Source organism: Mercenaria mercenaria, chromosome 12 (assembly GCF_021730395.1).
Source record: "Mercenaria mercenaria strain notata chromosome 12, MADL_Memer_1, whole genome shotgun sequence".
Lineage (NCBI taxonomy): Eukaryota > Metazoa > Mollusca > Bivalvia > Venerida > Veneridae > Mercenaria > Mercenaria mercenaria.
The window spans coordinates 65,386,655-65,405,187 of NC_069372.1; the positions used below are offsets into that span (position 1 = coordinate 65,386,655).

The 18,533-nt window shown below is 35.4% G+C and overlaps 1 protein-coding gene across 2 annotated transcripts; it reads left to right on the top strand.

Annotated features, from left to right (window-relative positions):
• The first annotated feature begins 8,868 nt into the window (after positions 1-8,868).
• On the top strand, positions 8,869-17,560 carry LOC123534790 (galactosylceramide sulfotransferase-like). Of its 2 annotated transcripts, XM_045317212.2 has the most exons (3): positions 8,869-8,991; positions 9,092-9,281; positions 15,535-17,560. In XM_045317212.2, exons 2-3 carry the CDS (start codon positions 9,181-9,183, stop codon positions 16,682-16,684), a joined length of 1,251 nt encoding a protein of 416 aa, XP_045173147.2. In that variant the 5' UTR covers positions 8,869-8,991; positions 9,092-9,180; the 3' UTR covers positions 16,685-17,560. The 2 variants fall into 2 exon arrangements, with proteins under 2 accessions (XP_045173147.2, XP_045173148.2); XM_045317213.2 differs by lacking the exons at positions 8,869-8,991; positions 9,092-9,281 and adding an exon at positions 13,849-14,024.
• The last annotated feature ends 973 nt before the right edge of the window (positions 17,561-18,533 follow it).

The window sequence follows — 18,533 nt, forward strand, 5'->3', positions numbered from 1 at the left end:
AAGTGTCATTAATCATCTATATCATTTCAAACATAGGCGTTACTGTTTATTATTTCTCGCGTGCATTTTTAAGTGTTCAAATTTGATAAAAATATAATATATACTTGTAACGTTTAGTGTGTATACTGAAAGATATTTGAAATGGCGTATCCGTCGATCCGGTCGCCACGCTCATTTTTTTGTGATAGAGAGATATATGTAAGAGAGAAAAGTTATCGCCTATGCTTTTCTTACCTTTTTATAGAGGGAGTATCTTGTACTTGCCTCGTCATATCTATGACAAGTGTGTTCAACAGAACAGACAGTAAAATTCCTATGTGACGTTTCAAAGAAAAAAGTCAGTTGATAGTATTTAACTTTGTTTCGTGTGACGTGAAATTGTACAGATAAATAAACAAATATCAATTTGTAATCTTCAATATGGGAGGAATTGTTTCTTTTCGTGCTTTAGGAGCAATAGTTCTTTCCCTAGAGACCAAAAATATAGCATTTTCAGATACCAACATAGAGATAAGACATGAATTAGTAATGTCATAATCATGAATATAAGCAGTATTCCAATTGTTCCATCTGTCAGTTCTTCAGTTTGTCTTAATGGGATCCATTTGTATGATACGTGTGCATTGTAAGTAAAATTTCACCCCTTTGGTGTGGGAATCATACCACTAACAAGCTTCACACAGTTATACAAGACACAAAGTTCGACTTCAATTTCATTTTGAAACAGTTGCTGTACATTATTCATTATAACATGATTTCAGTACGGTGTACTGTTAGGGCCATAGCCTTATTTTTTGCATCGTGTTTTCGCTTTATCGCATCGTGTTTTCGCGATTTCGCCCATAGGACGACAACGCGAAACCACGACGGCCCTAACGGAACACCGTACTAAAATCATGTTATAATGAATATGTACAGCAACTGTTTCAAAATGATAAGGTCTCTTGAAAGAAATCACTGAAAAACTTAAAAACACCAAGTGAAAAACCGGAAATATCCCTCAAAAAGCCAAGAAAGCATGAAAATAACCCCTTTTATACCAGTTACAACATACTGAAAGTTATCCCCAAATATGGAGTCAAAGCATTAGCTATGCCAAATATAGGTAGCCCTGACCCTAGAGAGAAATTAAGCTACATGCTGACATACACACTGACACTGGCTGACCCCAGTATTTGGGATCCTCTACAATGAAATACTCTAAGGAAAAGGAAAAAAAGTACAACATTTAAAATGTTTATAAAATTATAACAGTACGTCGTTGCAGCAACTTAATTATTGTTTATACGGTGTTCGCTGATAACGTAGAAATGTCTGGTTATTGTCATTTACACTGTATGATAGACAGTTGAATAGACAAAAACACACCTATAAGCATGAAATACAACTTAGGGTTATTTTTTTAGTTCTCATGGCATGTGCCCTTTAGCATTTTATGTTTAGGATGGTGAAAACTGTGATATTATTATTATTATTAAATCCATTGCATCATTCTTTGTTACTTTGTTTAGGCACATTTATTGACCAACCTGTTTATGTTACTTTTTCATAATACATTTTATACTTCGTTAATAAAATGAATAATTTTCTAGAAATTTTGTTATTACACAACGAATCATTTCTTTTGCAATATACATTAAACAGTGTGTTTTAGGGAATAGTAGTTCTTTTTCGCAAATTGCAACATTAATAACACCCATTCTATTTGCATTTCTGTTATAAATTCATAATTTGTTTTATTTTCCTTATTTATGGAGGACGCTTAAGGTTTCGATGGAGGCCTTGAGAAACAAAAATCAAACAACACCAAATCATAGAAAGAAAGAGTTGTTTGGCATGAAAATTGAACAGCATGTAAAACATGTATATTACTTTACGAAACAAGTGTCAGTATACTGATATAAACATTGAATTCCGGAAAAGGGCTGCCTAAAGGGGTTCCACTTCCGGACAATTAAACGCATTTAAAAACTCATCATTTTCAAAGAACTTTTACACATGTTTGTTTTGATGCATTTGCAATAGCGTGCGAGTGGTGAAATTTCACGTAACAAGGTGGAACATAGTTTTCAGCAATTGTTTATCCTTTTTTCTTTACAAATGGCATTCATTTTCAAAGGGAGACAACTTTTTCTCAAAGATTACTTTAAATAATCGGAAAAAGTTGTTTCCCTTTGAAAATGAATGCCACTTGTACTTAAAATAATCGGGAACAGTTGTCTCCCTTTGAAAATGAATGTCATTTGTAAAGAAATAAAGATAAACAATTGCTGAAAACTGTGTTCCAACTTGTTATGCGAAATTTCACCACTCGCACGCTATTGCAAATGCATCAAAACGAACATGTGTAACTGTTCTTTGAAAATGGTGAGTTTTTAAAGGCGTTTAACTTTCCGGAAGTGGAACCCCTTTAGGCAGCCCTTTTCCGGAATTCAATGTTTATATCAGTATACTGACACTTGTTTCGTAAAGTAATATACATGTTTTACATGCTGTTCAATTTTCATGTCAAACAACTCTTTCTTTCTATGATTTGGTGTTGTTTGATTTTTGTTTCTCAAGGCCTCCATCGAAACCTTAAATTATCAAAAGAAAAAAAAAATAACACGAAATGAAAGTTTGTTCCCGTCCTGTAAGCCTGTACTTTATACAGGATTTATTTTCCCTTATGGCTATTTTCAGAAACCGCGCACTTCATTAACATACGACAAGAATGCATATAATATAAACATATTATATATATTAACCAACATAATGGTCTGATAAACATTGCATGTCCCAGTGAATATATTTCCCTGGCAGAACATTTAATAAGATTAATAGATTTGATAGCTGTTGTAATTAGCATGCATATTACAAGTGGCACTTATTGCTTTCATAATTTTGCATACAAAAGTAATTCTTCAGCGAAATATTATATGTAAGTTTATATGCAAATGTTGAAGCAGTACGAATGTGTAATACGATTCGGGTAAGCATCATCGAAACTAATCTTATTGTTGTGAAATATGCAGGCTCGTCATAAGTTGTACTGCTTCGATAGCCTAGCGGTAGAGCGTCCGCTTCGTGTGCGGGAGGTCGTGGGTTCGATCCCCGGCCGCGTCATACCAAAGACGTGAAAAATGGTACAAGTAGCTACCTTCCTTGGCGCTCAGCATTAAAAGGGAAACTGGCCTCTTTTCTCATACCCTCGTGGCGATGGATTCCATCAGGATTGAGGTGTCGAGAGTAATTAATATAAGTTGTAGAACTTCCTTCACAATCGACCTAAAATAAATTATGTATAAACTAAATTGTACTGCTAGTCGCTTTGCCGTAATTGGACTGGTACATTGTGGTCTAAAATGCTAAAATGCATTTAGGATAGTCTACTTTTTTCTTTTTTTTTTAAATACAGTTAGACTTGGGACTCATGGTCAAACAGCTCCTCATAAGCTCTGTAAATCAATAATTAGCACTACTGGCCTTGTATGTCAACGATTATATAATGAAAAAAAAATCTGTAAATAGAACATAATGTCTTCATTAATAATTCACAACCAAAGGCTCAATAAATGCAAGGAAGTATAAAATACTTATAGCTCTTGATAAATGCTACATAATTAAAGATACAAAGATTTGATTAAGTATGTCCTGAATGCATGAACACCAAGCCTATTATCACCAGAATTGTTTTCAATACCGGATAGAAAGGAATCGAAAAGCGATAGAGACGATAAACGTAAGTCAAGCTTTGTATGGCCTGAATAAACGACAGCTGTGCCATTTCTTACTTTTAGGCACAAATAAAGAGAATATTAGCCTACTGTCTTTCTGAATTTAAGCTTACCGAAACTCCTGCAAGGCGATGAAAGAGAGTATCGGGTGATACACTTTTCGGTGACTAGCTGGATACACTTTAGTTTAGAGTTACAGAACAGAACAAATCTTTTATTTTTAGACTTGAGCCCCTCATCCTTAAACAACAATAACATATATGAAGGTCACACACGTATACACGAGAGTCGTTCCATGGTTGTCTCAGCAATAAAAACGCTTTTAACATACAGCAGCCGGGTGCAACGGGTATTTGCACAACAAGGCCTTTGGAATTAAAGAAAATTGTGCAAAGTAAACTATTGTGATCACCCTTTGTACGTCGTTCGTCGTCCGACCGTCCATCCATTCACATTTTTCTTGTGAATACAATAGAGGCAACATTTATAAATTGATTTTGACAGAACTTGCACAGAACTTATATATATCTATGATATCTCGGCTCCTTTCGAAAACCAGCCATATCACTTTATTCGTCTTGGAGTGATGACACCTGATATGGCAATAATTACTGATTTTAGCCTTGTGAACGCGATAGAGACCACATTTTTTTGTTTATTTTGACTAAACTTGCACACAACTATATATCTATAAGATCTCGTTTGCTTTCAAAAACAATCGTATTGCACCATTTGACTTGGAGTTACGGCCCCTGAATTGGCAAAAAATGCTGATTTTATCATTGTCAACACAATAGAGACTACATTTATTACTTGATTTTTATCAAACTTACATAGGATCTCACTTCCTTTTAAAACAGCCATATCGAGCCATTTGTCTCTGAGTTACGGCTGAAAAGGCAAAATTTGCTTATTTTAGCCTAGTTAACACAGTAGAGACCATATTTATTATTTCATTTTGACCAAACTTGTACAGAAGTTATATGTCTATAACATCTCGATACCTTGCGGAAACTAGCTATAAAGCAGCATTTGTCCTGGAGTTATGGCCCATAAAATGACAAAATTTGCTGATATTAGCATTGTGAACATGACAGAAATCACATTTATCCTTTGATTTTGACCAAACTTGCAATGAACTTATATATCATTAAGATCTTGCTTTTTTCTTCGACTCGTAGCCATATCACGCTATTTGTCTTAGAGTTATGGCACCTAATATGGCAAAAATCGCAGATTTAATAACATGTATTGTGTAATATCACTCATGTAAACGGTATTGGGCTATGACAGCCCTCTTGTTAATTAGAGGAATATTTCCGGTCAGGTTAATATCTTGGTACCGGTTTGTTATCTGGCAATTAAACTTAGAAAGAATACCGTTATCATGACTTGTTTGTTCATAGCAGCATGGTACTACATGTATATGTCATTCATATCGGTTTTAGTCTGTAACATTTCAATTTCACTAAATGTATGAACATATGAATATGTGCGTTGAAAGGGGAAGATGCACACCACATGCAATCCCTGTTCAACTTTTATGATCGGCAATTCTCCGGTTGTATCGCTTCAACAACACATAATATGCACTAAAATCAAGATCAAGGCAGTCTCAACTAACACAGAAAGTCTTGTAAAAGCTTTTTTCCGTAGAACACCGGGTATATATAAATCTATGTATACATTAAAATAGTTTCTAGCTTGACTATTCGAAGATTTCTCATGGCTATTGTTCTGATCCTGATCATCTGTCGTCGGCGTCCGCGGGTTCTCTGCAAGATAGGTTTTTCGTTTTCGTTTTTTTTTTTATCTTTGTCTGTTCAAATGAAATATGTCCCCTTTAAAGCCATGACGTGAACTTTGTTGGGCAAGTTATACCAAAGACAAGAACCTACATATAACTGCACGAATGCACAAACTCCGCTATTTCACGGCGGGATTATAATAAAAGAAGGCCTGTTACCTCACATGCGGGCTCAGTGGGATGAGGGTAATTAAAAAATAAGAAGTATTTTCTAAAAATCTCATAGACATTAGTTCGCAGAACAAGGTCGGACCCTCCTAGACTTGAGGCTAACGACTCCGTCCATACAATTTGTCTCAGGCCATGGCAACTTCCTGTTTATCACCCAACTTGAAACAGCTCTGGATGACGAAAGATAGCTACAAATGTATGTCGCCACCGGTTCGAACCAGTGACATGAGCATGTTGGTCAACATTCCAGCTAGTCGAGTTAAAAGTAGAAGTAGCTGAATTTGTGATCATATTATAGTGGTAGTTGCAGTGATGATAGTAAAAATTGAGCCACGTCACGGGAAAATTGGCATTCGGACATTTTTGTGAATTTCAGGAAAGTGTATATTATTTAGGCTGACCTGTGCATTTATGCACCTGAATTAGGGTCAGAAATTTCATATTCAGGTAGAATAAGCCTTCTTTGAAATAATAGCGAACGGATTGGGCCCTGATCAGACAGCGCGGATGAGCATGCTGATCTTGACCCACAGTGGTCGCAAAGCCTCGAAGATTTCCGAAGGCCCATTTTCTCATGATACGGCTTAAATAATTTTATGACATCACTGACGTCGACGACGACGACACTAACTTGTGATGATGCTTATGGCAGTCAATTAATGATGTTGCGATGACAACCAACTGATTGAACATTTGCAGTATAAAACCCAACATGATACATATGTGCTTCTCATGTCAACCCCCATGTTGGACAAACACATTCGTAACACATTTTACCTGTTACGAATGCGATCGCATACGTACGAAATCTGTTACAAATGCCATCTGTTACGAATGTGGTCCTACACTGCCCTGTCCTTCGCCATTGTTTGTGGGTAATCCGCCTTTGATTTTCGAAACTATATACCAAAGTTTCTTTCTCTGTGAGAAGTTCATTTAACCTCCTTTCATTTGCATCTGCTAGAGATTAGAAGTTTTTTCTTCAACATCGCGCCCTTTAGGTTCTTTGCTCTTTGGTCAAGAGATCGGGTACCGGCCTTACAATGACCTTCCACAATTTCAAGTATTTAGTGAGAATTTCATGAACAGTTTCCGGATGAAATGCCGACTGATGTAGCTTTTTGGGGGGACTGACTTCAAGTTTTCCGCTAGAATTGATGCAACAGTAATTGTTGAGAGGATGCTGAAATCTAAGGGCGTCCTACACGAGGTAGGTCTAGGATTCTCCTTTATTCAATACCATTACCCACCTGTTAACAGTGGCTTTGGATGAGGTCGAATAGATGCTTTTAAATTCTTGCAGAATATGCTTGGTTGGTATATTCATCTTTATATAGGACCAAATGTCCTTTCTACCTTGAGCCTCCATGCTTACGATGAAATAACACCCGTGTATGCGAGTGTGCTGTGGTAAAAAGCTTGTTATTCAGCTATAACAGAACCAACTGTATTGAAATTTTCAATGTACATGACTATTGATACCCGCTAGCAGTCCATGAAAAAACCGTGCTTGTGTCCCTTATAATTTGTACGGAAGCGCGTTAGTCTCAACATTTTCTGAAGTCCACTCGTAATTAAGGCAAAGGGCGAAAAACCTAGGTCACTAGGCCGTGGTGGGTCTTTAAAAGAGATATTCTGTAAATTTTTATACAAATTCAATGGATCAGATTAGACTGAAAACTTGTGTTTTGTTAGTGTAGGGATAATACGCGTTTGTGTATTGTCACTATTCTTGCATAAAAGCATAAAAAATCTTACGTAGGAGATACTAAGTCCTACGTAGTACGTAATATCTTCTACGTAGGAGATACTAAGTTCTGCGTAGGAGATACTAAGTTCTGCCTAGGAGATACTAAGTCATACGTAGAATTGTATGTTCTACGTAGGAGATACTTAGATTTACTTAGGAGATAGTAAGTCCTACGTACGAGATAATAAGTCCTAAGAGATTGACTGAAAAGAGGAGTAAACAAGGAGAGAAGCGAGTATGTACATTCTCTGGGGCAGTGCGTTTGGGGTTGGTAACTGATACAGCAAAACATACTATGGATTATATTGCATCTTTTATGCTACAAGAAGATATTATTACTGAAGAAACAAGACGCAGATACCAGATGTCAATCTGCGCAGAAAAAAATATACGGCCCTGGCCAAGCATTTCAAAAATAAAAATCATGTAGTTACAGCACATGCATTGCCTTGTTTGCACACGATAACACATGGGCGGATCCAGTGAAGAAAGTAGTTTTTATGCAAGAATATGTCTTAATGCATGTTAGCGAGGCATGCAGAGTTAGTAAGCGTATAAATCAATGCATATAGGCCTAAAAAAATGTTTGTTTCCGGTAACATGCTAAAAAAAATTAGTGTAGGTAGGTCGGTATTTTTTTTATTAAGTGGGACTTTTTGGAAATTACTTTTGTGTCAAAAATGAATATAAATAAGTAACAATAAGTTTATTTCTAACATCACTGATCATGTTTAAAACATAAAAAAGTGCAGTTTTGCAACTTTTTGTTAAAAGTTAAAAATTAAATTAAATTCTCTAAGGCCATACAAACATTTATGGTCGGGCCAAAAAATTAGAGTAGGGCGCAATCTGACTAAAGTACATCTCCTATTACGCTACGCATAGGATCTGAAAACGACCTATTCATTGCCTCGTTCTGACGGCCCTTTCACCAGCCAATCAGAGCCTAGCTTACAATATCTTGCAAATCTACCTCTAGCATTGACTTTTGATATTTACAATTCTTATGTCGAAATATATCAGATAGCCGGTTAGCTCAGTCGGTAGGCCACTTGCTTTGTAAGCGAGGGGTCCCGGGTTCGAGTCCTGGAATAACTGCATATTTTTCTTACTCTTTGACAATCGAATAAGTCGCCTGATTGGATAACATAAAAATAGCAATAATGGAAATCCAAAATATACAGAAGACGAATGTGAATGGGTCGTTCTCAGATCTTCGTTTAGAAGATCAAGTACTTTAGTCAGATTGGAGTAGGGCGGGATATCGGAAACAAACAATTTTTCGAGGCCTTATATTAGGCAAATTACAGACCTCCGATGACAATCTATAATACGGTTTGTATATTTTACGTTTTATCTAATTACATCAAGCCTAGAATCCGTGACGAGACATAAATAAAACATAATCTAGAACATCTTCGTGTCTGTTTTATTTATCTTTTCATACAGTAATGATTATTTCGCGGTTTTCAGTATTAAAAGCGACCATGTTAGCTGTTTAAATACTTTTTGGGACTTCATAATTGGTGAAGTGTTTAAATTTAAAAGTAAGGCGTATTTTTTTTAAAGCGTCTTTGTTACAAAACACACGAGTAGTTGACGTCATTCAGTTAATATTGATATCGACCTAGATATAGTTTTTTTTAGTTTGGCCTAATCAGCGGTAGTAGCGTTTTTTTTTAGAGTAACAAGCATCATAGCGACATCTGTTATTGAACGTTGTGCAGAAATAGAACATGACTTCCAACGCAAAGAGACGTTATAAAATTCTATTTTTCGTTTTACCGAAAACATCAAAGGACGATGGAGTTAAGAAGGATAAAACATTTTATAAAAGGTAGGTCATGTTATTTATACATGTTTGTTTACACTTTATCAACGCTAGCGTAAAATTTATACAATATCGATACATGTACAACACGCTATGCTTAAGACAGTTAAAATTAAAGTAGGCCAGTTGTATATATACATACGTGTTTTGTTTTTCTTTAATTCGGATCCAGTACTACTCAACATATTCCAATGTGCTAGGTACTAGACAAGAGTTTAAATGAGTGTGATTACCTTTTTAAAATACGCTAATTAATCTCAACTTGCTATAAACGTAATTTGAGAGAATTTCTCTTCCCTCATGCTACGTTTTTTTTTCCTGATGACCTGAAAAAGATTTGTTTACATTGCTACAGAAACTTTGAACAATAAAATTCGATGTTGACCTAACATGTAGAAATGGAACTATGCAACATCGATTTATTCTTAACTAAACCTCTCTCGAGCGCTTCTTAATGGAAAAAATATCTTAATATTATACCAGTTAAAGACTCTGTGGTAAGGCTATTAACAAGTACGCGTATATATTGGTTATGAATTACTGTTTTAACTTCGGATATTGTGAAAAATATATAGACATTGCAACCTGGCTTATAAGTACGTGGCGTTTCTATCAAGACATGTATAACAGGTTGTGCATGAAGCTAAATATACATCATTTTCCATGCAGGAATTTTCCCTTGCAGCTGATAAGATAGGTTGCTAGGCCAAAAAACTCGAAGATTGATATGTATGCAAAGAGCTATAAAATGATAAATGTAACACAATGTATTACATTGTTCTTTTTTGTTGGGTGTATTATGCAACCTTTCTACGCAACTTTAATTTAATAGTTAAATTATGGCGTTCAGCTTCTTCATCCCCTCCCACCAAAAAAAAAAAAAAATAAAATAAAAAATACACACAGAGAAACGACTAACAGTAGGGAACTTCCCCGCATATAACGAAAGTGAAGGGTTTATCGTTACCACGCTGAATATTCAAAGTGAGACCCATGAGTGGAAGTTGTGATATTGCTTCGATATGTTGATAAATAGATGGGATTAAAACATGACCCCTCATAATGTCTCCGGTCCAAAGTTTGTGCTTTTGACCAGTCTGTATTTCAAGAGTAAATTTTGTGTCAAATTTTGAAGAAAATAATATGTAAATATATTTCTGATAACGCTGTGATAGCACACTTACTAAATGGCTTGCCGGTCAATAGCCAATACCTCGGGCCTTTGTAGCTCGGGCAATAGTTTTTATTATTAACCGGCAACTCTGTCAATAAGTGTATGCTAAATTGTACCTGAGAAAAGATAATTAAAATTTTCATGTCATCTTATTTGAGCGAGCGTACTTTGCCGACAATAATGGACAAAAAATCTAAAATTTATTCATGAATCAAATAATATATGCACACACCAAGGACGGAAAGTAAATATGTTTAAAGAGAAGAATAATTATTAAGAATAATATGATATTTTATGCAAATAAAATGCTCTGATGCGTTACATATAGTCTGTATTCGTGACATCTTTGGTAATTGCTTTGATTTTTTATTTCGTGACGTAAATACAGGATAAGTGTTCACAGCTGTGAAAGACTCAACACAACTTAGTGACTTACATTTCCCCCACGGGAAGGTCATGAAAATCATCATAATAGTCTGCGAAATACAGGTAGAATAGTACTACAAGATGACAGGTGGACAATTCAATGTCATTTCTAAATCAACATTACATGTATTTCAGGCCTTCATCTGCTTACTCTTTTTACCTCTTTTACTCAGGCAATCTCTGCGTAATATAATAAAAACCCTCAGATATGTGTATGTAGTAGGGTAGAGTATAAGGATGCACTATTGGCCTAGCTTATATAGCGACGTGGTAGTGTCCGCCTTAGATGTGAGAGGTCCCGGGTTCGATTCATTGAACTCCTGAAAGGTGTATATTGCCAATATATGTACAATAATGGACTTGAAGTAATGTAGTAACATTATCAAAAAGAAAGAGAAATATCAATCACAATATTTATCCGCCAGCTAATTTTTTTTAATGGACAGGTCTATCATTCAATTTGGACAGTACCTTTTACTGTTTGAAAGGATGTTTACTGAAAATTTACTGACTAAATAGCGAACAATGCAGACCATGATCAGACTTCACGGATGTGCAGCTGATCTTGGTCGGCACAGGACGCAAAGGCAGAATCACTTGCCGCCAGCAGGCCAGGGGTTAAATGTTTTGCAAAGTATAATATGAGCCATGCCATGGGAAAACCAACATAGTGGGTATGCGACCAGCATGGATCCAGACCAGCCTGCGCATCCGCGCAGTCTGGTCAGGATCCATGCTGTTCGCTAACAGTTTCTCCAACTCCAATGGGCTTTAAAGGCGAACAGCATGGAGCCTGACCAGACTGCGCGGATGCGCAGGCTGGTCTGGATCCATGCTGGTCGCAAACCCACTATGTTGGTTTTCTCATGGCACGGCTCATATAAGCGTTGCTGTATATTGACTGTACTTTTATTACATTCGGACACAAGGTTTTCAAATTTAAACATATTGACCGATGACAATGGTACTTTTTTTAAATGTTTCTATCTCGAATTTCTATAGTTGCAGCATTCAGTACCTAATGTTTTGACACAGCTAGGCATTATCTAGGCCTCCTATATGTCACTGTTAATTTATAACTATAAAAACAAGGTAACAATGTGATACTAATCCCCAATGATAACGTGATTCCCGCCGAAACGCGAAGACGAGTCTATCTCATGATAACTGATGAAATAATAATTCATAATGGTTACACATTACTTGACAATTAAACATTAGTATTTCTTTCATTTTAAATATTCACTGTGTATATGGCAACATAGCTCAGTTGGGTAAACTGCAGACAATTGGACATAAGCAAATCGTTTTGTGGGTTCGAATCTTCGTGAGGGTTTTTTTTTTTTCAGATTTTTTTTTCTATTCGTTTTCATTTTTGTTTCATTATTTTTGTTTCTTTCTTTGATGGTTTGAATTTGTATATATGTCTTTATATAACAAAATAGTATGTTCATTATAATGATTTGCATGGCTTAAGTGCATGCATTTAATCTATCATCTTTGATATATAATAAACTATTCTGATCTGCCATATCGGCTTTAGATACCTCTCTGTCGTATTGTCACAGAGCTCATGAAGGAAACTTAATTTTTGTGCAAAAGTGAAATAAAAATTAATCTCAATGCTGAGTTTCGAACCCACACGGCCAAAGATCTGTTGACCATGGACAGTATGCTTTACCACTGAGCTAATTTGTAATTGGTACAAAATCTAGAAATATTTAGGTTGTAACGTGTTAGAAAAATGCTGAATTTCCTATGTTCCATTTTAATCTATTTATAGTCATAGTTATCGTTGGGGCATAGTATTCTATCGAATGTGCATCTTTACAATTTCACCATAAGCATGCCTATACCGTTATTTTAACTTTGATTTTACAGTACAACGACCTACAATTTCATTTAATTAGTTAATCATAAATGTTCCTACAGTTTTATATTATCAAGTTGTGGGTTGGAGGGGTATATACTTTCATTTAAGAATTGTGTCACTATATTTCCATCTAAGCATACATAGCATATAGTTCCATAATAAAAGAAAATAACAATAATACTGTTACCAAATGGCTTTACGTTCAGTGGATAACCAAATTTGTCCAGTGCCAAAAATTTCCAGCTTTAACTCTGGCCAAGCAAACAGTATTAAAACACAAACTATGGACCTGCGAATTATATAAGAGGTCGTGCAACAAATGCTTTCAGTAAATCGCACGTGACCTATAATTTCATGTTACTCACAGAATTGGATGTTTTCTGCATTCTTCTTTGCATATGTTGTAATTGTCCTTTAGGAATAGCTTCAATAGAAAAAAATGCCTCCTCTATCATACTCCATGACAGCATTGTACTTAAAATACAAATTAAAAGTAATCTTGGACTCCTTGGGCACCGTATGCTATTTTGTTTTGCGCTGTAATTAATTGAAATGTTCGGCATCGCTTTTTCTTATAACGCAGACTTTCATCGATTTTTAAGGTAAATGATTATTTCAAATCACTTATAGATCACTTATAGTATATAAATTAAACGTTATAACGCGACTGAAAAAGCGGACCGTCTCACGTTAAACATATTGAATAAAGATATATGAGCCGCGCCATGAGAAATCCAACATAGTGGCTTTGTGACCAGCATGAATCCAGACCAACCTGCGCATCCGCGCAGTCTGGTCAGAATCCATGCTGTTCACTTACCTTTTCTCTTATTGTAATAGGCTTTGAAAGCGAACAGCATGGATCCTGACCAGACTGCGCGGATGCGCAGGCTGGTCTGGATCCATGCTGTTCGCAAAGCCACTATGTTGGTTTTCCCATGGCACGGCTCATATATCTGATCTGATTAAATAATAAGTGTACAGGTCTGTATATTTTACTACTTACATATAGGTTCACAATAGAGACTTCTTACATGTATATTGATCTAAGGTAAATACTCTTTTCAAATGCCGGTTTATATACTACGTTTTATACTGCAAAAGCGAACATTCTATTCACGGTGTAATTGCCTGTTTTGTCATATAACGCTGAAATACAATATTTCCAATGGTTTGCTTTGCTATTTCCATATTTTGCTGTATGGGAGATTTGCAATTTAAAATGAAGTATACACAAAATGTGTGAAAATCATTTTGAAGTTGTGGAGCATAAAAGGTATCAGTTTCAATATTTTTTTTTCTCTTGTCGTACGATAGTGAACGTATCACTGTTTATGTACTGATCATCTATTGAAAAAATGACTGCAATCTATGTTACCTTTTGATTGCTGAACAATACTAGCGATTGAATGAATTACAGATGTATGAAATAAAGTTTTTCATAAATTTATATTTGGAGTAACATATTTACATTCTAATTATATTTTGTCAAAAATAAATCATGAGAAAATATGTCTTTTAAATGACAGTAGTGCTTCAAATTTTGACATTTAGTGGCTCTTTTTTACACTTTCACTATAGCTTAAATTTACACTTTCGTTAGCAAATATTATTCATAATTAAACAAGTCTGATTCTTTATTTATATGTCTCATTTGCTTTTTTTCCCTCAAAACTTTAAGGAGACAATTTCAATTCCATGCATGTATAAGTATCATTTAAAGCTCTTATGTTTATATCGAGCTCATCAAATTGTCTGGCTTTTGACACTGTGAAATATTTTGTGATTAAAAAAAAACTGTGACATGCCAGTCCATATCTTTATAAATCTGCATGACGGATCAAGTTTCAGAGTGTAAAAAAAGAATCAGTGGCTCATGCTTGTACTATGTTCTTTGCTTTTACACTAATTTATCAGGTATATCGCCATTAGGTTGTACACTATTGCTTTTTATAGACGACGGTAAAAAAAGTGTACATGTCTCTTGTTAATGATTATTTCAAGTTTAAGTGTATTAAATGCCTCACACAAAGGGACTTGCTATATGTGATTATGAAGTGTTTTGTCTGTCAGTCAAGAGAGGTTTCAATGTCTCAAGTGGATTTTAGTAGATTTATTCAGATGATATTCTAGCATATATATCATATTCTATAAAATGCAAATTATATGGCAGCTCATTTTTAAACAAGTTTATGTTTACTTAACATGTCAGTTTGCATGGTATACGAAAGATATGAACCGCGCCATGAGAAAACCAACATAGTGCGTTTGCGACCAGCATTGATTCAGACCAGTCTGCGCATCCGCGCAGTCTGGTCAGGATCCATGCTGTTCGCTAACAGTTTCTCTAATTGTAATAGGCTTTGAAAGCGAACAGCATGGATCCTGACCAGACTGCGCGGATGCGCAGGCTGGTCTGGATCCATGCTGGTCGCAAACGCACTATGTTGGTTTTTATTTTTTAACTTTGCTAAAAGCAATGTCTTAGACATGTAATTTATACAAACCATCAGTCCGATTATATATGACAAATGCGTATTTATGTAAATTGAAGTAATATGTGTCATCTCCTATCGCTGTCACGTACTCTCGCACACACGCATACTGTTCTATAAACATACACACGCACGCGCGCACACACGCACACACAGACACACACTGTCAGTTCTTAAACCAAATTGATGTTATCAGTTAAAGAAGTCAAAAATAATTCCGTGAATTTCCCGTGTCAGTTTAGAGAAAATGTTAACATAACAAATTCACGCTTTATATACATTTATTTTCAGAACGAAACACTGGATAATTGGAGGTGTATCCATTCTGATAGGAGCTATTGTTGCTGTATACTTAAAGAACAACCACGAATTTGTCATCGACATTTCTAACAAAGTTTCTGAATATATAAATCGATACAGGAGCCCGGAGATTACGTCACTTGAGGTCCACCATATTGGATTTTTAAAAGTTCACAAAGCTGGTGGGAGTACGGTTCAAAATGTTTTATTTCGTTTCGGATTGAAAAGACGTCTGTCTTTTGTTATGCCTATTAAAGGGAGTCAGTATAAGTTTTCAACGTATGGTGGAAAATGTGCACAACTTTTTAAAAGTAAAAGTGGTTACCATGACATCTTAGCGTTACATTCAGTATTTAACGAATCTGTTTACAGACAAATTTTGCCAAATGATTCAGTTAATATTGCAATAGTCAGAGAACCTCTGTCTTTAATGATCTCAGGGGCGTACTTTCACAGGGATATTTGGAAAATTCAGTATCTTGAAGTGGTACCGAAAGACAATTTCATCAAAAATTTAATCCGTTATCCGGAACTTTATGATCCGAATGAATTCAGTTTAACAAGAAATTCGATGGCGATGGATTTTGGATTTCCTCGGGGCTTCCATGTAACGGACACGGCAAAAATTGAAAATTATTTAGAATATTTGCAATCTAAATTTCCTCTAGTCATGCTGGTTGAACATTTTGATGAGTCGATGATATTGCTAAAAAGATTACTACACTGGCGCTTGGAAGACATGTTATACATTCCGTTGAATGTCTATAAACATCCGACCGAGAAAGAATTAAATATATCTGTGATTGATAGAAAAAAGTTCCAAGAGAGAAATTTTCTCGATGTTGCTATTTATAGATTTTTCAAAGAAAAATTCATACAAACAGTGTCATCGCTGGGAACTGAATTTCAAAACGAGGTGGAATACTTCCGGAAGATTCGTATATCAGTTGAAGAATATTGTGTCTCCAAGAGACAACAGAAAGTGACATTTGTTATAGAGGAATCAAAATGGAATAAACAGGCAGTGGTTTTACCAAGTGATTGTGAAGCAATGCTCACCAATGAATTAGACTTTATTGATAAAATACGTGCAGTGATGCGACAGAATAAGGCAGGTAAACGACTTTCTTCTGTGACATGACAATTGAAGGAGTAATCGTGTCAGAGAGAGTTAAAATGTTGCCTTTTTACTGACTGTCTTACGAAAAGTCAAATAAAAGTGTAAACGAGAAAGGGCATATTAGGGCAGTAACATTGAAAATGGTCGATGAAGAACTATACAAATGGTAGAAATATTTTATTTCTTGGAGGGAATCTGTTTTAAAGCTTGACACAAGTACAGGCGTACTCTGAACAATAGATGACACCGAGTACTGGAATTCTCGAAATGCTAACGGACTTTGTGAAATATGATCTAAAACTATCTAATTTCTTTTGAAAAGTTACAAATGCGTACAACATATTGACTTCATTTGATCACAGTTCATGAAGGCTAAAGTTAATAACTCGCAAAGTAAGCAAAACTACCAGTTACAAAGTGTAATTTAACGGACATAAACGGAAACAGCTACTTGCCGAATATAAAGTGCTAAGGTATGGAAGGTGTTCTTTAAAAAACAATCGCCATTTGTTACACTTTTATGCACAGGCAAAATGCTTTTTGGCGCCAAAATTCCTGTTTGAAAGTGTTCACATTAAGCGTACTGTGATATTTAAGACGTAAAGTATTTATTATTGTTTTTTTAAAGAAATATTCAAACAAATATCGTTACAATGATAGGAATCAGTATAGTATAGTATATTTTTCAGATTTTTAATTCTTATTGATATGATATTAATGTCAATTGCGCAGTAAATAGAATATAAACCATTTTATATAAACACGTCATTATATTTTATTTTGTTTTGAGATTCGATAACGTAGTAAGATTTGTTTGATACATTTTAAGTAGAGTTCCTAGGAAGACTAACGATTTGTTTTTTGTTACTTTATGTTAAATAAAGGAGAAGGCTGTTCTATATTTGTTTATTGTTGTTTCAACTCATTTGTAGTACTAGTATGTGAGAGGTTTCATTGCGTAATTATTTTATTGCGTGTACTTGGGCTTTCCAGACTCTGTAACATAAGGTGGCTATGCTGAAGATCATTTATGATATATCTGAAAAATGCATAATAAACATGACGCTTTCTCCATCGATTTTCTTTCGCCTGCAATACTTTACAAAAATGTAGACATTTCGTGCAGACAGAAGTTGAGATACTTTAGTAGATCTTTACAACACGGTATTGGGCTTTTGTTTTAAACAGTCAAGAAGAAACGAAACTCCAAGTTCCGGCAATAAGATATCAAGCTTCTGTATACTTATTTACTGAAGTAACCCACGTGACCGAGTGGTTAAGGTCGCTGACTTTAAATCATTTATCCCACATCGATGTGGGTTCGAGCCTTACTTTGGACGTAGAATTCTTCATGTGTGGAAGCAAAACAGCAGCTGGCTTAAGAAATGCCATTGTGCCGTTACCCCCTACCCTACCCCACCCATAAAAAACAACACAAAAACAAAAAACTGCTTATTCATTGAAAATATAGCTAGTGCGTTCATTTTAGATTTTCATAAATAAATGTGGACTTTACTGCATTTCTTACTAGGCTTTACAGTTCTTTTGTTAATGATACAGATAATATATAACGCAAAGATATATATATCATAATGATAAACAACAGATGTCGTGAAATGCCAGCAATATATGCAATACTGTACTGTCTCAGTCAGCTCGGCAGTACTGCGGCAGATACATCATACTTCGTTTAGTTTAGCAAAGGAACACATAAAGGCATACACACATCTAAATACTTACCCTGCCCTCTCTACTTAACTCCAACTGGACATATAGGGAACTCTAACTCCGACCAAACGAACAGGGAACGTATTTTAAATGGTTTGCGCAATAATGCATGGTACTCTTTCTGCCAGGAAGGAAAAAAGGG

What these genes read in the sequence shown, in the direction of transcription:
- LOC123534790 (XM_045317212.2), top strand. Translation starts at nt 9,181, where the DNA reads ATGACTTCCAACGCAAAGAGACGTTATAAAATTCTATTTTTCGTTTTA. An exon ending in GATAAAACATTTTATAAAAG is followed by an intron (nt 9,282 to 15,534) that starts GTAGGTCATGTT and finishes ATTTATTTTCAG; the next exon opens with AACGAAACACTGGATAATTG.